The sequence below is a fragment of the Natator depressus genome, chromosome 4, assembly GCF_965152275.1.
Source record: "Natator depressus isolate rNatDep1 chromosome 4, rNatDep2.hap1, whole genome shotgun sequence".
NCBI classification, from domain to species: domain Eukaryota; kingdom Metazoa; phylum Chordata; order Testudines; family Cheloniidae; genus Natator; species Natator depressus.
In genome coordinates, this window is record NC_134237.1 from 38,796,119 (window position 1) to 38,821,084 (window position 24,966).

Here is a 24,966-nt window from a genome sequence, read left to right on the forward strand (position 1 = left end):
ATGTTTAGCACATCTGGCACATAAATACCTTGCAATGCCGGCAACAAAAGTGCCATGCGAACCATAGGCACTGACTTCTGCTCCCGCCGTGGGTGCTCGACCCTCCTCTGTCCCTGCCCTGCCCTGACTCCACCCCTTCCACGCGGCCCCACCCCCATTCTAACCCCTTCCCTAAAGTCCCCACCCCAACCCCCTCCCTGCCCCTATTCTGACTCCTTCCCCAAATCCCCGCCTCTTCCCCGCCTTGTCCCCTGAGCACACCATGTTCTCACTCCTCCCCCGCCTCCCGGAGTGGCCGGGTGGGACACGCTGGGAGATAGGCGGAGGAGCGCGGATGTGGCGTGCTCGGTGGGGGGGAGGAGGTGGGGTGGAGGGGAAGGGAGCTTGGCTGCCGGTGGGTGCACTAATTTTTCCCCGTGGGTGCTCCAGCCCCAGAGCACCCAGGGAGTCAGCGCCTATCATGCAAACGCCTGTTTTCAATTTGAGGTGACATTGTAAATAAGAAGTGGGCAGCATTATCTCCTGTAAATGTAAACAAACTTGTTTGTCCTAGCGACTGGCTGAATAATAAGTAGGACTGAGTGGACTTGTAGGCTCTAAAGTTTTACATTGTTTTGTTTTGAGTGCAACAAAAAAAATCTACATTTGTAAGGTGCACTTTCACGATAAAGAGATTGCATTATGGTGCTTGTATGAGGTGAATTGAAGAATACTATTTCTTTTGTTTATCATTTTTACAGTGCAAATATTTGTAATAAAAATAATATGAAGTGAGCACTGTATACTTTGTATTCTGTGTTATAGAAATCAATATATTTGAAAATGTAGAAAAACATCCAAATATATTTAATAAATTGCAATTGGTATTCTATTGTTTAACAGTGCGATTAAAACTGCGATCAATCACAATTAATTTTTTTAATTGTGATTAATTTTTTTTTAGTTAACTGCAATTAATTGACAGCCCTAATAGCAGGCACAGCTTCTTCAGTCTGAGGTATTTGATTGGTATCCTCTTTCAGAGAGTAGTTCTCAATTCATTGTGATCATTTGCCAGGATTTTCCCAAAAGTAATCTTTGAATATACCAAAGTATGATAGTGTTTCTTCTCCAGTGTCATAGATCTGCATAACACTTTGCAGTCATAAGAAAATACAGTCCATCCAAGAAGGCGTTACAATTTAGGGGCCAATTTTTCCTACTTTTCATGTAAGGTACTTATATAACCTCCCATCACTGAACACTTTACAATCTTTAATGTATTTATCCTCTCCCCTGAGAGGTAATGATGTGCTATTATGCTCTTTTTAAAGATGGTGATCTAAGGCACAGAGAGTCTACGAGGTTGTCTACAGAACCAAGACTGTGGCAAGCTAGGGAGTGAATCTAGATCACACAAGCCTGCTTCAGTCTAGCTGACTGTGTGGGGGCCTGCTAAGGCATGTTAACAGTTTATTAGAGCCCTTTGAGCTAGTGTTGTTTGAGTGCTAGATCAAAGCGCATTAACTAACTGTTAAGTCCAAGTCTAGCTCACTCCTATTCTATAATATGGCCTGCTCTGGTGGATGAATTCCATCCATTTGTGGATAGTATCAGTAAAGCCAGTTGCTACACCTCATGTCTAGTCCCTCCTTCTCAAGTGGTGGGCATGCTGGGTGCCTGAGAGGAAGGAGACGTGGCTGAAGTGCTTCAGTGATGCTCTGGGGGCATACTGGTGCCTTGAGACCTAATTTCCCTCTAAGCTGCACAGCCGTGCAGCTGCCTATTACGTGCTGCGCAGGTGCTCAGGGCTGCAGGGTGGGAGAGATGCCTCTCCCCAAGTCCCGGACCTGCTGCGGCGCCCTTCCCCCAGCCACGACCCAGCCCGGCCCTGGACCTGCTGCGCCAGGGGACAGGCGCCTCTTCTCCAGTCCCAAACCTGCCGCGGCTGGGGAGACAGGCACCCCTCATCCGGCCCCGAACCTGCTATGGCTGGGGGATAGATGCCCTTCCCCTGGCCCCAACCCAGGCTGCACCCTCAGCCAGAGCCCTCACCCCTCTGCACCCCAACCCTCTGCCCCAGCCCTGAGCCCCTCATCCCTGGCCCCACCCCAGAGCCTGAACCCCCGGCCCGGAGCCTTCACCCCCCCATACCCCAACCCTCTGCCCCAACCCCGAGCCCCTTCCCACACGCCAAACCCCTCGACCCTACCCCGCCACATGAATTTTGCTATGTGCACCAATATGGGTGGGAAAAATTAGAGGGAACACTGCTTGGGACCATAACTGGCTGGCACAATTTAGAAGAACCTAAAGGCTGCATAAGGACTGGGCCAGCATAGAACCAGCTCCAGAATGAGGAAGTCACAACTGCCTCTTTTACCTACCCCCCCCCCCAAAGCTGCAGCCAGTGCATAGTGGGTAGTAGTAGGAATCTAAGAATATAATTTATTCAGCTGATCTTAATGGAGTTTCCCTTGATAGCCTCTATTCCCTTCTTTTTTTGGGGTGTGAGATCAAGAAATACAGAGATTAAAGTTTAACAAGCCTGGTTCCATGTACAAAATATAAACGTGGTCTTAAATCATCACTGGGAAATTTACACTACTTGCTCTGGTGTTTTGATGTAGCTGTCACAGGCAGAGGCTCTTGTGGTTAAATATAGCTTTTTTAGCCTCATGGCTCAGTCTCTTTTGTGTGTGGTTTCTCAGCATTATTTTACTTTACTCTGAAGGTGGGCTGAGCGTAGGAGAGTCTGACGAAACAGTGGGCTGGGCCCTTGATCTGTGAGAGCTGTTGCATTCTTGTGAATTACTACATTATAGAGAGCAGTACGCAGCAGCAGCAGCAACAGAGTGGTGCTCTGCTTCTCCAGCTCTGCCTGGCAGGCAAGCCTCAAGTTCAGTGAACATCTACAAAAGCTAGAGAACTTTTCATCTTCCTCTGCAGATGAATTCTGCCTAACCGCACCAGGAAAATGGGCACAGGGGATTATATCTGCATTTCCATGAGTGGAGGGGCACCTTGGGGCTTTAGATTGCAAGGTGGCAAGGAGCAAAAGCAGCCTTTGCAAATCGCTAAGGTAGGACAATGAGAGAGATGTTATCAGTGTGTTATGACAAGGAGGGAAAGAAAGAAAGAAGCTTGTTGTGATCTATATAGCTTCCAGTCAGAAACCTTGAGGCAAGTTTTATTGTGGGGCTTGCTATGTTTGTTGGAAATGTATTTGGGGAGCTGCTTCCACAGGTGCAGATTGTGATTTTTTAAATGATAGGCAATTCTTTTGATTACCTATAAGTACCACAGCTGTTTTCTTGAATGGGAAGGGCACAAGCTTATGAGGTGATGAGTGCCTTCAGTGCCCACTGAATTCATTGGGTGTGGTGGAAGTCACTCAGCACTATACAGGATGGGGTCCCCAGTTAGCAATCCCAGTTTTGACTATTGATTTGTGACACTTTCTCTAGTCTTGGCATGGAATAAATAAATGATTTAGCACGAGAAAGTGTTCCTACTATTTTGGGACTCCTGGAAAGCATTACCCAGGGAGTTATCACTTCATATTAATGAAAAGTACACTCTCTGGAAACAGCTTTAATCGTTGCCAAACATGCCCTGGTATGTATTTCATGGATTATACCCTGAAAATTGTTGAGCGTATCACAGTTTATATTTATATATGAAGTGAAAGTACACAACAAGAAGTCTAAAACAACTTGAAAGAAAATGGTCTCAAACCATAAAATTTTAGAATATTTTTTTTAAAAAATTAGTTTGGTTTAAAACAAATATTCATTTTATTACAGACTGTGTTTTTTTATGGTGATTAGGAATTGTAGAATGATAGCTGGGTTGCCGCATCCTGTCATTTTAGACAAGGGGCCGTTCTGTCCACAGCTATGGTATCGGCACAAATTCAATACTGTGAGAGCAGATTTTGGACTAGTGAATATAATAAATCCTGGCAGATTAACCTGAAGTCCAGAGATTAAGATGTATTTTATACCAATAAAATAAAAAAGGAAACAAGAAAAAAAAGGGGTATATTCATTATCACATAGTACTCAGTACTAGGTAGGTTGCTACATTTTTAGGAATTTGATTTTGGGGCATTATTAAGCTAGTTCTTTAATCTTGTACTTCTTTTAGCTGGCAATATACGTACTAATTAGAGTTGCATTAAACTAATTGGGTTAGTTACTTTTTCCAATATAGCAGAAATATTAGATATGGGAGAAAAGGATTTTACTTGTTTAAAACCAGGGGCTTGTGTCCATTCTTTTGCTAGGAAAATAACATCTTTCATTCCGTTTTCTCTGAATTATTTTCAGCCATAAAATTAACCTTATTCAATAATCAAGCTGCAGTTTATTGAACATATTTTTCACTTATCATTTGTAAGTATTATTGTCTCTTAATGTTTATTTTTTAATATTTTGCAATACTCTAACAGTGTTTTTTGTTTAAAAGAATCAAAACGTGTTTGCACACAAATGTTTCTTTGCAAGTAACTTCATCAATAGTAGGTGATGGTGGAATCCTGCCACCTAGTGGAAACATCAAGGAATGCAAAAGTCAAAGGAGATGGATAGAACTGGGGTAGCTTTTGTTTTGTCAAAGCAAAGCAAAACCATGGTAGTTTTGACACAAGGTTCAGGTATGACCCATCTCTGTTACAGACAAAGATGGGTAAAGTCAGGGGTTTTACAAAAAACAAAACCCCAAACCCAGAACCAGGGATAGTTTGGATGTGTCCTAAAACTAACTCACCAGAACCACTAAACTATTTGAACCCTGAGGTTGGGAGAACTAGCCAAGTGGTTACAGTTGTGACTAATCTCTGAAAGCAGGAACCAATCGTTTTTAGAAAGGATCATTAAGGAAAGTATGTGTTTTACTTGTAATTAAAACCAATCAAATGGCCAAGTAATGCAAAAACTTTAGAACAAGCTTTATAAAAATAAAATTATATTATACATATTTGTCAGTGACTCTTTGTAGACTAATGTCTCATGAAGTTGGTTATGGGTACCAGAGTTTTAATTCCTCAGCTACTGGTTATGATATGGCGCCGATCACTAGGGACTGAAAGCTGTCACTTTTGACTGGCCCAACGCTGCTCCTTCACAAGACCAAGAACTTTTTTGGTACCCCAACTTGTCAATACCTTTCCCACAACATGCCTTTTCCTATCATGACCAACTAGGGAGAGTACTGGTAAAATCTAGCCAGGGCTCAACAGGGGCCTGCTGTGTGACTCCCCGAGAGATGTTCTGAATTGGCAGATCTCCGGTCAGCCAGCCCTGTCTACTTGATGGGCTGCACTGACAGATTCTGAGTGCCCAGGCAGATTAGGGTTTACTTGGTGCCCTGCATATCAACAAGCATGAGCTCTGTCAGACCAGCAAGAGAAGTGAATTTCAGAGTAAGGGTTTGTCTAGACTGAGAAAACAAGTTATGTTTGGGAATGTATTAGCTAACACACTTCAATTAATGTGCACCTAGTCTAGGCCAGCCATGTTGTGTTTAAAAAACAACAGCTGTTTGAGGATAACTCTAGTCTGCCCCCTATGGTTGACCATGACCAACTAACTCAACATGACTTGCCCAAAATAGTATTTAAAACTCTTAGTTAAAATGGAAAGAGACAAGGTGGATGAGATAGTATCTTTTATTGGATCAACTTCTTTTGGTGAGAGAGAGACAAGTTTTGAGCTTACACAGAGCTTTTCTTCAGCTACATTAATTTTTTTATAACTCATTTTCTAACATGACTTATTTTTGCTGTCTAGACAAGTCCTAAAAGTCCCCTTGCTGAACATATCCTGCTGTCAGTCTTCAGATACCAGGCCCTTCAGCTGCTTTTAATTTTGGGGTCACAATACAGGGAGAGAGTCAATCTCTAACATGGCTAGGACTCAACCCCTATATGGCTTATAAAACACTAATGAATTGTACCCGAGCGTGAACTTTTCTCAGTATTGTTTCAGGTTGTTTCAAACCCTTTGCATTTCACTTTCGGTTTCAGGTTCCTTTTGAACAAAATATGGTGAAATTAAACCCATATTGAAACCAGAGAGTTTTGTTGCAGAAGTTCTTGAGTCTAACATAATTATGTAACCAACTGCCATATGGTTCATTACTAAATCTGAGGTAAAACAGTCTAAAAAAAATTATCCAGAGACAGCAAAACATTTTGTTGAGAGTTATGGCAAAACGTTTTTGAGCACTAAAAATGTTTGGAGAGAACCTAGTTGGTTTTGTTTGATTTGAACTCTAAACTAGCCAAATATCTCATGGCTTCAGGTAGGTCTGTGAATAATAGTTACAACAGAACATGAAAACCTAAAAAGTAAAGGTTTTCACTTTGTTTCATGTTTTGAGGAAAGAAAAAAAATGCATTTTGTGTGAAAGCAAATTTCTTGGGTGCAAGGTCACTGGATAAAGAATTGCAAAATGGTTCCTCTTTCCCCCCATCCCCACCCCCAAATACACAGCTTCTGACATTTCAGTGCAATAGGATTTTAGTTGCACTTGTAGCTTGGTATGGTTTAAAACAAAGGAAGGGAAATTTGCAGTGGATTTTATTCCATTTTATAAAGACTGTTCTGAAGCCTTCAACAAATTCAGTTGTACTAAAAAAGCATGTAAAGTCTCTAATATTGTTTTTTCAAAAAAGGCCCAGTCCTTCTACCAATTGAGTTATAGGTTGTTCTGCCACTGATATCAATGAGAGAAGGATCAGACCCAAAGTTTGTGCCCACAGAGATAAAACATGGTAGTGTGACACCTTCAGAGAGGAATCTTTTTATTGGCATAATCTTTTTTTACCAGTGTATTCTCAGAGCTGATCAGAAATCAATAAGCAGTGAGGCACACTTCTCAATAGTGTTAATTTTCCCACAACCTCACAGGGAATTAGAGACTGTTCTTCTTTACCTTTAGTGGTAAATCTTTTTTCTTTTAGGGGGAGAAAGGCTTGAATATCCTTTGAAGCGTCATGCGGTTTGAGTATTGGAACTTATGATGCTTGAATAATTCTACTCTGTAAATAAGTCTCCTATCTTAAGTTAACAAGACTTTGACATAGCTACATGTGAACTCATTTGCTTACATATTTGTTACATGTAATGGATCAAATTAATCCATGGTATAACTCCATTAACTCACCTGATTTCAACAGAGCTATAGGAGGAATTAATCTAGCCCATTATATATATAATGGATGTTAAGTGTTTACTATGAAAACTCACATAACTAGGTGGGAAAGTCATGTTTTTCTTTGAAGTGATTTTCTGGATATTATTTTTTCTTTAATTTAGTTTTTATATTTTATAAAATTAAAAACTTAAAAAAAATCCAGGTCCTTCACTTATGTCAAGGTGGACACAGAAGGCACATGAACATAAAGATAAAAAATGCCATCTTAATTTCATGCAGCCTGGCTTTTTAGACAGTTTCATTGTTATTTCAGAACCATTCCCCTGATACGGGGATGCATATGTGAATCAGGGCCTTAGTACATGTATTATACACTGGTCTCAACCATTGTGTACTCTCTATTACTCTGAATAGCTAAGTACTTTTTTTTTTAAAGAAAACATGCATTCTAATAGATGAGACTCAGTAAAGCCACCTCATTCTCTTGGAGCAATAATATGTATATAAATATTTTGTCACTGAAAAGAATAGCTCTAGTTTACCACATCCATAGAATGCTCAAACTCTTTTTTTTTTAATTAAGTAAAACTCTGTTAAATATTTACAGAATTATTAGCCATAAGTATTAATGCTAAGTTTGGAGTCATACCTACAGAATGAGGTTTTCTGTTTGATTATTCCTAGCAAAAATAATTCAGAGAAAATATTTAAACTTCTTGGGGGGAAAACCTCTACTTTTCCATCTGCTCTTAGAATGATAAAGCCATCTGCTGAACACAGAAAAATTAATTGATTTCAGGGGGGTTGTGTGGGACTTTTTGTGTTGTTGTTGTCTTGTCTTTGAGAGTGCTCCATGGATTATCTTATTTCCCTCTCTGTTCCACACCTCCTCATCCTGTGTGCTGCATCACTTCAGAGCTACTATTCGCTGGCTGTAGAGGCCTGGCTGAGTTTCCCTCCAGAGCACATCAGTTCTGCACAATACTCGTACTGCACCAGGCACCAATAAGAGCAAAATCTGTGCAGCTTCTCCAGCTCCTGCTGGCTCAGGAAGCCAGAAATAAACATTTAGGACCAGATCCTCAGCTGGTGACCTACTGACTTCAATCGAGCTATTCTGTCACCAGTTGAGGATCTGGCCCTTACTTTTTTTAACATTGTTGGCTCTTTGAGCCTTATAGGAAAATATATGCACATGCATTAGCTGAGTAATCAAAAATATATACCTTGAAAGTTTAGGGGGGAATCCTCCCGATTTTATTTTTTAAAGCATTATTGATTTTAGTGCTCGTGAAGGGTATGAGGCTGACAGCGCTAAAGGCTAAAGATTTCTGTCCATAAAATGAAGCCCCCAGCAGTGGAAAGTCTCATTAGGGTGGACTGGCAAGTAAGGCATATTTACACACAGTCTTTTGCCTGAGGAGTTGTTTTGAGGGGCTGTGTTTCTTTTCTGAAGAAGGTTTTATTAAGTCCTTTAACTGATACTGACCCAATTTAATAACCAATAAAATTTTGCCTGTGCACATAGGACTTGATCCAGCTCCTATTTATGTCAATGGCAAACTTCCATTCACTTCAGTGGGGCAGCAGGAGGCCATTACAGAGATCTGATTAAAAATCATTTTGAAAATTGAAACAATAAATTTAGTTTGCCAAAATCAAGTGGAAAGTGCCTAGTTTTGAACTCTGAGGCTGAAATACTATGTTTGTCTTTCTGGCACTGACTAAATAATGAAAAAGAAATCCTTTCTAATATACCTTTACCAGAGGAGGCTTCCAAAGTGTAGGGTTGTGAGTTTTTAAATAATTTCATTGCAGAGGGAAGGAAGGAAAGCTTCGTACTCCAGCAGTAGTGCCAATGGAAGAGTTTAGTACTAAGGCACTAGTGTAGTACTGCACAGCAGAACTGACACGACTGTATACCCTGTTTTGGATATGCAGCCTCCATACCAAACTGTTTTTGGCATGCTTTCCAAAAGCATTTATGCAAATACAATATGGTCTGGATATATGGCAAATATTCATTTGTGTTTGTTTCTAATAGATAAACTTCAAAACTTTATGCCAAGAGAGTTTTCAGTTGGAGAGAGTACATATTGGTTCAATATAAATAACTTAAGAAAGTAAAGTCTGTATCTAAATACTAAAATTACATTAGCTCCTTTGTTAGTGCTTTGCTTCATCGTTTGAACCCTTTGCTGGAAACATTTAAAGTGTATTGTATGACATTATATTTTATTGTTTTGTATTTCCTGCCATTAACTTAATAGTAAGGTTTCTTAGCTAAATTTGCAGCAAAACAGCACAACAGAAGATGATGTTTATAATATCCTTTAGGATTGTGTCAGGTCATTAGAACGGATAACTCCAGTACTTGTGCGTATCATGGAAGGGGGCTCTCGCATTCAGTGTGGAACGTGGGTTGCTTTACACGTATCTTCTCAACCAGAAACTATTGAAGGGGCCCATTATTCAGGGGATTAATGCTCAGAGCCTATCACACTATAAAATGGCTTTTATTTTAAGAAATTGCTTCTAGTTTTGGAGGAACAATTTTGTCCCTGCAATTAATTGTGGGCAACAATGAGTGCATTTAGAGAGTGAGCTACCTGATTGAACCCAGAATTTATTTCTACAACTATCGCTGGCAGGAACAAAAATGACAGCACAAAATTGGAGGGCAGGTTGAGGGGCTTAAAAATTGGGACCAATAAAACCATGTTATATAAGGAACGAGTCATCATTCCTTATATAACATGGTTTTATTCCCACTTTCTTCAGGTAGTTCACTTTTCTCATCAGACCCTGCAGCCCTTGTGAGTGCACCAGTCACACTGGACGATAATGGAAGGGCTGCAGGATCAGGCTCCAAGTTGAGGATGGACAAAGCAGCAAGACTTGAGCACACACCAGTGCTAGTCTACACTGGGAAATTATATCATCATAGCTACATCTCTTAGGTGTGTGAAAAATCCACATCCCTAAGAGATGTTTCTATGCTAACCTAACCCCCGGTGTAGACATCCTCTTGGGGAGGTGGATGACTGCCACTCATGGGAGAACCCCTCTCATCAGCATAGGTTGTACCTACACCGGCTATGCCATAGCGTTTTATTTGCTGCTCACACTCCAGTGTAGTATAATGTTGAGTATGAGGGCCAAAATCTTTAAAAGAGCTGAGTACCCAACTTCCGTTGAGAACAATGGGAGATGGAGGTATGCTGAGCACATCTGAAATTTGGCCACTTCATTTGGGTGCCTAAACACCTACATGGGAGTTGAGCTTTTCTGAAAAAAAATTAAATTAAATTACAAAAAATCTAGCTCTGAGCTCTCTCATGTTGACTGGAACTTTGAGCTTCAAACTTGAGCCCCCTGGGTAATATGCCATCTATTGCAGTTCTGACTGGGGCACATGAGAGGATCCTTTCCTCCTGATTAATACACAATCTCCAACCCCTATTTCTCTGATTGTCTCCACAGCTATACATTTCAGTTCTAGATCCACTACCTATTGCCTTTGCTGGGTCCTTCTCCCATTCTTCCTGATCAGGACAGGGGTATCATACACAGGAAGCCAGTTCTTCAGCTTCCATGGAATTATGCCAGTTTGAACCAGATAAGGATATTGGCTTGATCTTCTTGGGGGCAAGGCTTGCTTAAGTCATCCCGTTGGCTCTTTGAGAGTATATCGGAGTATAATGGCCACACTGAAAGCTCTGTATGTGTTAAGTGTCATAAGCATGTGGGAAATCTTTCCTGACTGCTGTAGAGATTGGTTACTGCCCTGAACAGTTAGAATAGATGCTTGTTGCAAAAGTGTGTGAATCCTGTAAAGCTTTAAATGAAATGACAGAATGAACTATTTGGGGGACAGAGGTGGAGTAAACTATTTTGCACCCTCACTGCTTGCATCATGTTTAACATTAAATTGTAAGCTCTTCTGAATAGAGATCACATCTCCTTTTTTTGTCCTGAAGAGCACCTAGCATACCTTTTAGGCACTGTAATGACAATGATATAATGCTAAAAACGTGTTTACTATTGAATGTATGTTTCATTTCCATGCATTTCTTGGAAGTCTATACAGAGGATAAGCTATACAGTCTCGAGTTGAAAACATTTCAATCTGTACTTTTTTAAAAAAAATGGTGCTCATGAAGTGTGCTATATGACAGCACTAGAAACTAGAGGACTTCGGCTTACTGATGTGTTGTCTACACAGCAAAGTTAGATGTGCATTGGGTAAGGTGAGAATTTAAGTCACTATAGTAACACTTGTATGACTACCTGTGTGGTTATTGTTATACTGGTATAAGGTGCCTTTTTCTGGTTAAGCTTATGTTGCTTTGGAAGCTGAATAAAAGAAAGCCCCCCCAAAAGCCACTCATTCTGGAATAAGAGTATCTACACGGGGAGTTATACCTACATAATTACAGTGGCTTAAGTACACAGACAAATATACTTGGTGAAGCTTTCCCTCATAGACAAACTCTCATACAATAAAGGGGGCACATACTGGAGCTGTACAAACTCCCTCATGATACCCCACAAATGTTCTTCAACTATCACGTCAAGGAACCACATCTAGTTAGTCCTCCATGCCCATTCAAATCCTTGGCTTCTCTCTGCCACCAAGGGTGACAAGTTAGGTTTGAAAATCCCAGTAGGCTCCTATCTGCATCTTAGGTACCCAAATAACTTTGAAAATTGTTCCCAATTCAGCAGAGAATATAAGCATGTGCTTAACTATGAGCATGTGATTAAGTTGCATTTGCTGAATGTAGGTGGACTTAAGCACATGCTTAAATGTTTTGCTGAATATGGATGGACTGCTGAATCCAGATCCCAGTAGGGAGCTAGCCTGGTCAGCTTTTGCTGAGTTTTGCAGAGTGGGGCCCTTTACACACAAGTGACCTGCTTTTTCCATTTGGCGAGGGAGGAAAAGACAGGTAGGTATTTCTGCCTTGTCTGGGATCAGCAAAAATCTGCTGGGGTTTTGATGCCTCTTGCCAGAAGTGACCATAACTGTTTATCTTGTTTGGATATTTTTGTTTGCTGCACTTTTCTGCTAATTTGGTGTTTTGCTTTTTCCACCCTGAGGTAGTGAATAGAACCCTTTTATTTAACTGGATTCTAAGCACACCATTCCCCGCTCCCTGCCCCGCTTCTGCTGAAAGCTGCCTAATGAACTATATTTTTTGCCCACACTTCCCTCCCCTTACTCTATCAACTATTATTCTTACTTGCTATTTGACTGATTGCCACCAATAAGAAACAGAATTCTTTTGGAATCTCTAAAAGGTTCTGAAAACTTTCTGCCTAGAACAAACTATCGCTTGCCATAGAAGTGCAGAAGCTAGCAGGGAACAGCTAATATAACTGCTGCGTACCATTCAGTAGGTTGTTCTACAAGTTATATTTTGTAGAGTTCATGTCAAACACCTGTTGACAAATTTAATTGAGTTAATTTCAATATCCTTTTTTGTAACTATCTAAGAGGGAGGAATAATTTCCTACATTGTGAGGGAATAGCAAAAAGTTTTTGCTAAATAAGTTAACATTGCATAGCCATTTCCCTGAACAGTCATCAAAATAATATTCCAGAATAGCTGCGGAAGACTTATACACATGATTCTTCCAATTAGAAGGAACTATTACTATATAAGGTTGTCTATTTTAAGGAAGCTGGGAACACATAAAACTACTTAATGTGTTGGAAGGTACGTTTTGTGCAGGGAGGTACTTGTTTGATATTATTCATTGCAATACTAAAATAAAAAACAAAATGTGCAAAATGCTAGGCTTGCAGGGCGGCCTGGTGCCTAGACAACCAGCATGGTTTCATTCACATTCTCAGTGATTCAGGTCTATATAGGTTATTGACCAGGACAAAGGAACTGTTCTTCAACTTGAAGTATAGGGTTGAGTTACAGAACGTGCACAACAGGTTTTCATGTAATTGATTATTAAACATATGGTACCGTAAGCAACGTTTACTTTATGTATTATTTTAGTGGACAAACTAATTAGATAACGTGATCTGGGCTGACTTTAGCTCCCAGATGTGTGCTACCTGTCAGAGATTATATGGGGTGCTTCTGGTAATTTAAGTGATCACAATTATAATAATCCAAAAATCCCACCACCACCATGTATATATGCCTGAGCTGAGTAAACATCTGATCATCATGCAGTCACATGATTGAGAATTGCCAGATGTTGCTATTTCATACAGTCTTACAAGTTCTGCTTAACTGAATGTGGAGGTAGTTACATTGTTGAGAAATACGTGTTAGTTATGGTGCTTTTTCTTAGTGGAAGCTGTTGCATGTCATGCAGCAAAGTTTGATACTGCTTTAGTCTTTCTGATGCAATCATTTCTTACAGAACTACTTACTGCCTACAGGATATCTATACATGTAAATCAGAACAAGAAGTATATAGTATCAAAAACATTACAACTGTCTGCCCCCCTCCCCTCCAATTCCAAATCTTGCTATCTGTTACTTCCACTCCTTATATCATGTCTGAATTTAGACTGTAATCTCTTCAGGGCAGCCACCATGTGTGTCTATATATCTGTAAAGTACCTAGCAGATTGTGGATGCCCTAAAATAATTAATTATGAAGTAGGATACACTTAAAATACTTCTTCTTGCCTAAATTAACCTTCCTAGGAATTCTGCCATCAGTGGGAAACTTTGTACATTAAGGGTTCCAAGAGTGCTTCACAGTGGGGGATAGCTGTAATAAACTGCAGGGGTGGGGGAAGGCTGCCACTGTGAAATCTCCAGCCAGGTTTGAAAGAAAGACTTTTGGTGCTGATCTGAACCAAATCTACAGTCTGAACTAGAGATGGACCCAACCCCAAAATCTGCCTAGATATACCTCTGAAAGTTGGGCAAGTAACTCAGTCTATTTAGGTTTTAGATCAGAGGTGGGCAAACTACAGCCCGCGGGCCACATCTGGCCCACACGACCATCCTGCCCAGCCCTTGAACCCCCGGTCCCTCCCCTGCTGTCCCCTCTCCCCCGCAGTCTCAGCTCACTGCGCCGCCAGTGCTCTGGCCCGTCACTCCTGCCGGGCAGCACGGCGGCGTGGCTGGCTCTGACCAGGCGGTGTGGCTGCAAGCTCCTGCTGCTTTGAGCGGCATGGTAAGGGGGCAGGGAGCAGGGGGCAGTTGGATGGGGCAGAGGTTCGGGGGGGGGAGCGGTCAGAGGACGGGGAGCAGGGGCGGTTGGATAGGGGTGGGGTCCCTGGGGTCCTGTCAGGGGGTGGGGGTATGGATAGCGATTGGGGCAGTCAGGGGAGAGGGAGCAGGGGGGGTTGAATAGGGGGTGGGGTCACAGGAAGTCCCGGGAGGGGGCGATCAGGGGACAGGGAGCAGGTGGGGTTAGATTGGTCGGGGGTTCTGAGGGGGGCAGTCAGGGGGCGGATGGGGGCAGGGGCCAGGCTTTTTGGGGAGGCACAGCCTTCCCTACCCGGCCTTCCATACAGTTCGATAACCCCGATGTGGCCCTTGGGCCAAAAAGTTTGCCCACCCCTGTTTTAGATAGTGCCTGTCACTACCGTTTCTAAACTAGACCCAGATCAGAATAGAAACAAAAATCCTGGAATTAATGCCCCCCAATTTTTTTTTTTTAAATCATCTGAATTTTACAGTTTGGGCCTGTTTCTGCTTGGAACATCTTAAATCTTTCCATTGACTTCAGTGAAGATAGCATCAGGCCCTAGATTGTGACAAAGTTATCAGTCTTCTATTTTTCAGGGTCATCAGACTAACTTTACCAGAAGCTTTCTGAGTTCATGGGATCATTTGTGACTCAGACAATGATGTGATTTACAAACTTACATTATTTAGCGGGGGGAGTTTCAAACTGTCACAGTTAGGGGTTTCCTCTAGTAAACTGTACAGCAACTGTGAAAAGCAACCTAGTGAATCTAAATTCAACTAATATGAGAGGATCCTGGGTGTTTTTATACTACACTGGAGAGAACAAGGCAAAGGAGTTAATAATTAGGTCTGGGAAGATCATCCTTGTGGCCTGTCTTTTTTTTTTTTTTTTTTTAAATGTCATTACATGACTAAATGAAGCATTCAAATGCATTCACTGAAATAATGGTGGCATAATGGTACAACTCTTGTGTGTCACTCAGTTGTTTTCTTCAACTGATGATTAGCATAGCTGTCCTGGAAAAAGTTGCATAGATCAGAATTAACAGACTCACACTTGGTGTTATTGATTGAAATTAAAATTAGAGCCACAGCGAACTGTTCACATCAGACTTGGGCCCTTTGGATTCCTCCTTAATCAGCTTTGAAGAACAATTAAGAGCAAACATGGTTCATCATACTTCTGGGCCATGCAATGAAAATGAAGGAACAGCAGTTGAGCCACATTTTGGGAAAATCTTAGTTGAAATTGAAAAGGGTGGGGAAGAAGTTACAGGTCCAAGTGACAAATACTTTCTTTCCAGGCATTCCAGACCAAGGGTGAGTAAACCAATTTACATAAGATAGGAACCAACCTGAAATTTCTCCCAAACCTTGAACTGAAGCATTTGAGGGTTGAAAATGATCAATGTAGCTTCCCCCCTTCACTTCATTTTCATGCACTTGTGTGCGCCAACCAAAGCTGGAAAGGAAACTGCTACAATATTGTACATTTTTCAAACCAGGAGGAACCATCTCTGGTGTACATCCTTTCCCTACGTCAGAGTCATGGCTACATTCCTGCAACTTGCTCAGAACAGGTCACCTATTGACACTGCCCCATGTAGCTTGCTGCTGCTCATTCACTTGCTAAAGAATGTTAAAGCTTCTGCTAATAGGTTTCTAACAAGTGTAAAGTGAACCTCCAAAATGAGGCTGATCCTGCAAGGTAACAGTAGCCTCCCCAGTCTTCAATGGGAGTTCAGCAACCCCACTGGATGCAGCACGGAGTCTAAAAATTAGGATGGGTTTCGATAAGTATAGCAAAGTTCTTGAAGCTACAAAATGTGGTGGAAATCTCACATGAACAGACTTCTCTGAGATTTCTGGTCCTATTAGCTTCTGAAATGCTTTTGTGCAATGCTGCTGCCTGGGTAAGAGAGGGGAATACTTTGCTACACAATTAGCCCCCTCTGCTATTTGATATGAAGTAGCTTTATAGCCTCACTTCAGGTTGCTCTGCACCCAGTCGGAAGGGCAGAGGGTGAGAAGAGATGGGGGGAAAAAAAGAAGCCAAGATACAAGAAGCGTGTCACCGGGTAAATACATGTAGATCCACTAAAAAGCATTAGTCACTAAAGGCCAAATTCTGTCTTTGGATATGTCCAAGGAATTTCCATTGACTCCTACCAGAGTTGTACAATGTGTATCCAAGAACTAAGTATGGTCTTCAGCCAGGAGGAGTGGAAACTGATGATATCTGAAAAAGGGTAGGTAAAATTGAAAGCCTAGTGTGGACACAATCATACCAGTACAAAGGTGCTTTATACTGGTATAGATGTTTTTTCACAAGCATCTTTACGATAGTATGCCCAGTGTGACTTTGCCAGCCAGCACCCACCCCTTCCATGGCTTTGCAAGGTAGCACGGTGACTTTGCCTCAGTTTTCCTACCCCACAACTCATCTAGCTCTGTGCCAGATGGATTCTCCTTATGACTGTAGCTGGTTTGTTGATAGTCTCACCCCTTCCAGGGCAATAAACAATCAGTCCAATAGACCAGAAGTCCTATGTCCCTAGGAATGGGTCAATAATCCCAGCCCCCAGGAGAGTCCTGACCTCTTTGCTGGGGATGGGTGGAGAACTCAGATCCTCCCATCCACACACCCCTCTGGGTTCCAGCCCAGGAACCCTGAATTAAGCAGCTAGGACCAGTTCCTCCCAGTCCCTTGCTGCTGCCTACTTCCCCTCTCTTATAGGCTTTTTCCAGACTCAACTTCTCCTCTCAGTAGTCTTTCTAGGAACCATCCTCTCCTTTGAGCTGCAGCCTTCTTATCTCCCAGCTGTTGCTGGCCCAGCAATTAGCTGCAGCTGAGGAGATAGCAAGCATACCTATTAACCCCTTAATGGCTGTGGAAGAAAGGGGTCTATATATGGTATAACTGTGTCCACACTGGCAGACTGTTCTGCTCTAACTAAAGTGGTTTCAGATTGACATAGTTAAAGCAGGTTTCAGAGTAACTGCCGTGTTAGTCTGTATTCGCAAAAAGAAAAGGAGTACTTGTGGCACCTTAGAGACTAACCAATTTATTTGAGCATGAGCTTTCGTGAGCTACAGCTCACTTCATCGGATGCATACTGTGGAAACAGTTAAAGCAGTACATAAATGGTGTGCAGACCAGCCCTCAGAACCAGTTCATAGTAAAGATCCTGCTGTAAAAGCCTTTAGGAGCATCACTGGTCAGAAGGGTTAGACCACTCTAGGGAATGTCCAAGGTGAAATCCACTTGCCACTATACAGCCTGTGTAAATGAGCTGTGTGTGTGAGAGAGGATGGACTCTCCCTTCTCCCATCCAGGTCACTCCACTACTGTGTCCTCTTTTACCCCTGTGGCAGCATTATCACAGATCCATGCCCCCATACCTTAAAATGCTTTTGCAACAGGTCTTGGAAGATCAGTAGTATAATGCAGGTGCAGACTCCCTGTAGTGACTTCCTGCAGCCAACTGCCTGTTTAGCAGAACCATGCTGGTCCCACTGGGTTCAGAATCTTTCACGCCTTCAGAGGGGTCAGAAGTAGGAATTATTCCCTATACAGATTCCTGGGTTCCTGAATGGAAAAATGGAACAAAAAAAATAGATTTGAAAAGCAACATAATTTCCCTTTGATTCAGTGACACAGATGTACTTCCCAAATGACTGGTCCTAGGGTAGACCCCCAGGTGCCAGCTTCCAGGGAGCACCAGACTGTTATACTGCTCTGCTGATTGGCCAGCCATTTTGGGGCGTGGGAGAGGTTGATCCACTGCTAAAGTGGGGAAGGGAGGGAAGCCGAAAACATTTTCCACCCGGCCGACAAAATGGCTAGGGCTGCTCCTGACTTCCCATGTGTGCTTGAAGGGATGTTTTTTGTATGGGTTTGTGCCTTAAGTCATACTCACCCTGAAATATTATGAGTCACGTTAATTCTTCAGCGCAACTATAAGCAGACTGTTCAGTAAGGATTAGAGAACGGAGGTCAAAGAGGGTTGAGTATAAGTGGGAGACACAAGCTGTAGAGAAGAATTCTCTAGTTACACATAGCTACTTTATTAATGAACATGTCCAGGTTTTTAGTAGAAAGATAAGTTTCAGGGCAAAATAATGGAGAAAGGGAAACTGAGCTCTGACTTTTCATTTTAATTTATTTTTGTGTATAAAGGCAATGACTTGTGACTTGTTTAAAGGCTATCCAGTTCTTAACATGAGTGATTCCTAGGGAAACTTGAGAGGCTACTCACAGTTGCTACAACACAAAATGTCAAAATGGCCCTTCCTCCCAGAATTAGATCAGTTAAAGTGCGGCCAGCAAAGTCATAGCCATTATCTTAGACAACATGAGTCAGATTGTCTTTTTTTTAGGGGAAGAAAAGCAGCACATTAGATTACATTCCTGTTCTGTTGCTCACAGTGCTCTCAGTCACAAAATGACTTCTTTATTATTATCATCAGTGTCACCAATTCTTTAAATGATAACTTACCATAATGGAATTTTGAGCTGTGTAGGACAAATAGCTGTGTCTTTAAAAAGATAACCTGAAGTAGAGCCAAAAAAGCATATGCAATAACCATTGACTTGAAGTGGTATGGATCACATGCATCCTGGGGCAGAATTTGACCAATATTTTCATGAACTAATTCAATACCTGTCCACGTGAGTATTTTTGTATTTGTTGGTTTTGTTCTTGTGGGTGATTTCCTGTTCTTAATCTTAGCTCAATCCCTTCAAAAGATGCCTAGTGCTGGGACCCACTATGTCACAGATCACAGCAGACACGCATTCTGATACTATCCTCCATGACTAATGTGCTGTCAATGTCAGACACTTCCTCTGGATTATTTTTCTTTTCACTAAGGGCTTCTGAAAAAGGCACAGTGTATGTGAGTGAAGGAATAGATGGAGTGAATTCCATTTCCTGTTCTCTTTGTATCTCATCTCTTTGAGCTTGTATTTGACCTTACTCTGGGAGTGGGTGCAGATCTAGCGGGAAATATTACACTGAGGATTTTTGTTTTTATAGCTGCCACTTCCTTAATCTCCATGAGCACAAGTATTTGTAAATTGCTCCTTTTAACTCTGTAGAAACTAAAATGTTCTGTTTTCTTATGTAGGCAAGCTATGCTTGCTCCTAAAATAAACCGTGAGGATCTAGCACTATTTTGGAAACTGTCCATAGTGAAGTTTCTTTAACTCAATGGCTGCAACAATAGCTGAAGAGTCTACAAAATAATCAAAGCAATAATAGAAACACCAAATGAAAAGGAAAGTCCATCTCTTATATTAATATAACTAAATATCAGGGGTGGCCAAACCGTGGCTCGCGAGGCAAATGCAGCTCTTTTACACTTTAAAGTGCGGCTCATGGATCCCCCCAGACCTCCCCCATTCTCCACCTACCAGACTGGGGGGAGCTTGGGACCTCTGCCTCACAGTGGGGTGGTGGGGTAGGGGTTTCTGCCAAGCGGGAAGGGGGTTCTCGGGGCTTCAGCTCTGTAAGGCATTCCTGCTGGGGCTTGGGGCTTCAGCAGGAGCAGGCTGAACCCCAAACCCCAGCCAGCGCCTCCCACCGTGCTGAAGTCCCAAGCCGCGGCAAGTATGCCCCAGCTCTCAAACGTCTGAAGATTGTCACATGTAGCTCAGAGAGTCAGTAAGTTTCTCCACCCCTGCTATATATGTCAAAAGCTTGCTACAGGGTGAAGTATTTTGAATGGCAAGTAGGTATTTTAGGGGGACAGGCTAATCTGTTTGAACCGTGTGAGTTATTAAATTAAATCTGTAAAATGACGGTTATTTCATGTCATCTTATATATTCCAGATGTTTGTCATCATCATGTTCAATATTTTGCTTTTGTTAATTTTAGAAAATGCTTTAGACTAGTTATCACTTCAGCAGCTGGAGTATGATTTGAACAATATACAAATTTATTCCCTGTGGCATTTCTACATGTTCTTCCTTCCTTCTATTTCTATTGCTCCCTTTTCTTTCACACCAAAATCATGAACCCAAGCTGAACATTTACAATTCCAGTGTTTGTTTAGTACAGTAAGACTAGATGCAATGGGGCATCTCTCTCCCCTGTGTAACGCCCCTGAAGTCAATGGAACTTCACCAGAAGAGTTTTTTGGCATATTTTCTCCAGTTAGAAAAATATATGTATGATAGGAACAAAGGAAGGTTGCTGGATGTTATGGTTATGATGCAACAATGAAACCTGAGCCAACTATGAATAGCATATTACCCTTCAGAGATGTAATTATCTTATAGCAGATGTCAAATATTTGACATCCATAAATATATAAAAGTCAGTGATGATTCCATAACAGCAAAAATTCAGAGGCGTGTTTAAGGAAGTCAGGCATCTAACTACCTTGGAGGATCTGGGCCTAAATGGCTCACAAAACTTTGTCCCACTAGTAGCCTGAATTATCCAATTACCCACCCAAGAGCCTAATCCTGTAAGGAAGGCATGATTTAGTCATAACTTTGGAAAGGCCCTGTGGAGTCTGACTTTTAAGAGTGACTGACTGCTTCTTTGTCTTCCATGTTTTCCTAAGTGTTGTAAAAAAACAAACAAACCCCACATGACATGGAGTAGTATTATCTTTTTGTTTTTTAAAATGACGTCGTTTGTACATGCTCAAGTACCGTTACAGCAGGTGTGGGAAAGTAACTTTCACACTACCTCCAAAGTACTCTGGTAAACCACCTCTTCTCTGAGAAGGAGAGATTAGGGGAGTGGCTAAGGCTGGGCATTTGTTAGCTGTGACAATACTGTTGGTAAATGGTGGAGACATCTTTTGTATCCATCACAAGTTGATATCTAGATTGATGCAGCAGTTAGATCGCTGAACAACAAGGGCAGCAAGGTGTTGCAGTCCACTCTCCCCAGTCTTTTCATTGTGCATTCCTACACCATGTTTGACCATCTGCTTTGCTGCTCCACAGTTACACTCTGAGGATTGGACTAAGACAAATTTCTGTATTGTGGCAGCACTCTGGTCGTTCCTGACAGCAGCCTGTTACGCCTAGTCCAGAAACTGCCTCCCAGGTTGCAAACAGGTGGATGTAAATTAGGGCTTCTGAACTTCATCAGTGTGCTTGTCTCTGCACCTCAGAGCTGCTGTGACTCTGAGAGGATGTGACAATAGACACAGTAGGGATGACCGCTTTCTCGTGGCATCCCCTGTGAGTAGTGCCAAGCAAAATGAAAGTAGACACAGGTTTTGATTCTAAGCAACAATCAGCCCAAATGAAGGCCCGTGGTTGCCTGCCATGCTGTAGTGTTTGTCCCATCCATCCCATTGTTGTAGTATCTATAGGGACGGGCTATTGTCCACCATGGGATGCAATGAGGAGTAAAACCTCATTTCATTTAGTACTATGTTTTCATAAAGATGCGTTGTGTTATACTCCTAAAACTGGCAACTGTACAACTACCTTAAACCATATCACTTTATGATCTCCTAAGCATTGCAAGGTCTCTCTGCCATGAGAAAGCTGAAGTGCTGCAGAAATTAATGTTATTCAATCAGTAGGTGGCACTGTTTCTGCTGAGTTAGTACTGACCCAGTGTCCCGCCATGGTGCCAGGAAGAACTGCGCTGCTAGAGGTGCTATATTTCAGGTGAAATATAAAACTGGCGTCCTGACTGTTCTTGGTCATTTGCTTTTATTTATTTATTTTTGCAATGGTTGGGCTATTAATCTTAGTGTCCCAGCCAAATTCCAACTTTGCAACTACATTAAATCCTCCCTATAGTTTAAGTTTATCTCCTACAAACCATCTTTTACAGTGTTGCAGTTAGAGTGACTGCATTTCAGTAGTGTGTGAAGTGGTGCCTACATACAGGGGCTGTAGATACACCTCTAGCACAGCACTATGAAATCCAGGACCGAATCTGGCCCAGTCAGTAAAGCACTTTGGAATCATTCAGGAGTAATGGAACCATATAACTGTATGGAAATTATTACTGGCGGAAGGTAACTAAATAAAACCCTGTCAAGTTACTAATTGAAAAAAATACTTCAGATTTTCACATTCTGGAACTAATGTAAGAGTTGTTAAAAATGGCTAAACTAAATTTTTTTTTGGCCCTTTCCCAAAATGACATAGCTCCCTGGATTTGCTTATAAATTCAACTTTTAAACTTTGTGACTAGTGTAACCTTTGTAATTCTACAAGATTCCCCCTGATGTTTTGATTAATTTACTTTAATGATATAGAACTCTACTGTAGCTCCTTTGGTAATATAAATCCATGTTACAAAGAATTGTGTTGTCTCAACCTCTCAATTAACCAATAGTGCCAGTGGTTTGTTGCTAGACTGGTGGGAATATTACTTGAAAAATCCATCTCTAGTTCTGTGGTATTAAAGAGCCACCAGTTCATGTTTAATTAAATTTTTAGTAAGTTTGTAACAGTGTTTCTTATATCAATCCTTATTACAGATCATCTTTAAATAGAATGTACAATAAAATATTGAACTATATATGCATAAATGCCCCCATTATAGGATTAAAATTAATATCAAGATAAAATCCTGTTTTTCACTTCAAGAATCAGGTGTTAAGAAAGCTTGAATGTAGCACTGTAAGTATTGCCAACTCTTGTGGTTTTATTGTGAATATTGTGATATTTGCAGTTTTCTTTAAAGCCACAGCTACTGGAATCAGGTTATCTGCAAATTGCAGCTCTTGTTTTAAAAAAACAGTAAGTTTCTAGTCCTCCTAGTAGCCGAGAAAAACTTGAAACTGTGATGCTATATGAGGCAGCAAAGAAAAAGAACCCCCAAATTTATTAGTTTTTAAATATCTTTTTAAAGCCAGTTTCATGACTTTTCGGGGCCCGGTCCACCGTTTTCGAATGCTTAGGGTTGGCAATACTGTTGTTTCACTCTTCACCATCACTATGGGCAGACAAGAGAACAAAATTTCCCATACTATCAGTTTTCCACAGACTAGTTTTCTGACTTTATAGGTCTGTGGGGAAAATCCCTACTCAGTTCTTAAGGTGCTGCAAGAGAGCAAGAGCTCTGCTTTATTGTGTGTCTGACTTCAGCTGGCTGTGCACAATAAAAGCTTCACAGCACTCTGCTCAGATTCACTGTCCTTAAAGGCACAAGCCCTAACACCAGTGCCACACTGCCTGTCCACATTTTCTCACCTCCTTGGACAGGACAGCCAAACATATAGATGAGAGGAAGACTGGGAGGAGGGAGAGCCTGGTATCTGGGCCAACACATGTTTTTTTCCACAGGAGGAAGGAGGAAGGGAAAGTAGATCCAACCCTGAGTTGCTAGCACTTTCTGCTCCCTTATCTCCAACCTCTGCTCCTAGGAAAGGGGTATTGGCTCATCTTACTGTCTCTTCCTCCTACCCTGAAATGATAGTTAGCTTCTTAGAGGAGCAGGGAAGGCAGGAGTGGAGCAGAGCTAAGCAGAAATATTTTTCACAGGAATAGAGGGAGTAGAAAGAACCCAACAACTCATAGCTGATTCTCCCCTCCATTCTACCCACTCCACTCCTGTGAAAAGCCTGTCATCCCAACTGTTCCCTCCCTCTCTAAGGAAAACCCATAGTCAACAACGTGCCGGGCCCTTGAGGAAGATCCTGCCTGGGATGCTCTAGCAGGCTTTGTGGAGGGGGTCCCATCCCCTGGCTTCTAAGGTTTCGGAGCTAACCCCACAACAACACTGGTCCAGTGGGAGGGAGGGAGGGTCAAGAAACCCCCAAGGCTGGGATAGGGCAATATTGATGCCACCAGCCTTTTCCATTCCTGGCCTGGGAAAGTATGTGAGGAGGCTTTTAGGAGAAGAGGAGGGTAGGGGAATTAAAATTAGCTGAGGGGCTCTGATGAGAAATGTGTGCATGGGAGGGGGAGAAACTGAATTAACAGGTGAGAGCAAAGCCAAATTAACTGGTCTGTGTGTGATGGGGCCAAAAAGTAATGGGGGGGGGAGGGGTATAAAATGAAGTGGCTGGTATGTAGTGTGGGAGGGCAGAATTAATTGGCTTGTATGTGGTGAGGCAGTACTAATAGATAAGCGTAGTAGGCAGGATACTAATTGGTCAGTGTGTGGTGGGGAGCAGCATTTTTTGGTCACTGAACAGTACAGCTCATCACAAGATGTTTTTTGCCCTCTGCAAAAATTTACAATAAAAATGAAACAAGAGTCTTGTCTCCACATATAGGTCGTTCACAGCACACTGCGGTCTGAATATCTTCCACAAGCCACAGACTATGTGAACCCTGTTGATGCACATTAACAGTTTGCTAATGTGCTTTGATCTATTTTTGAAACTGGACTGGATCAAAGCACATTAATGAACTGTTAATGCATATGAGCAGGGTCCACATGGATAGTTGGTCCATGGCAGGAGAGTGAAGGGTAGATGCAAATCCCAGCTTGCCATGAACTAAGTGTTTAGACAAACTCAAAGTTCATTTTCTCTGAAAAAAAAAAAGACTTTTTAATATAAAAAGTTTTTGGCGAAAAACCAGAAATGTTTCAGGGTTTTCTTTTTTGGCAAAGAAGTTGAAACTCTTCATGGAAAGCAGACACATTTTGTGAAAAAAAATGTTTAGTTAAAAACCCAATTTTTCCTGGAAACATTTGACAGAAATTTTTC

General features: G+C 41.7%; 1 protein-coding gene across 1 annotated transcript in view; it reads left to right on the forward strand.

Annotated features, from left to right (window-relative positions):
- The first annotated feature begins 2,801 nt into the window (after positions 1–2,801).
- Positions 2,802–24,966, forward strand: part of SYNPO2 (synaptopodin 2) — a 121,471-nt gene continuing 99,306 nt past the window's right edge. Inside the window, exon 1 of the mRNA XM_074950794.1 lies at positions 2,802–3,061. Coding sequence (XP_074806895.1) covers positions 2,957–3,061 — 105 coding nt within the window. The 5' untranslated portion in view covers positions 2,802–2,956. The remainder of the gene's footprint in view (positions 3,062–24,966) is intronic.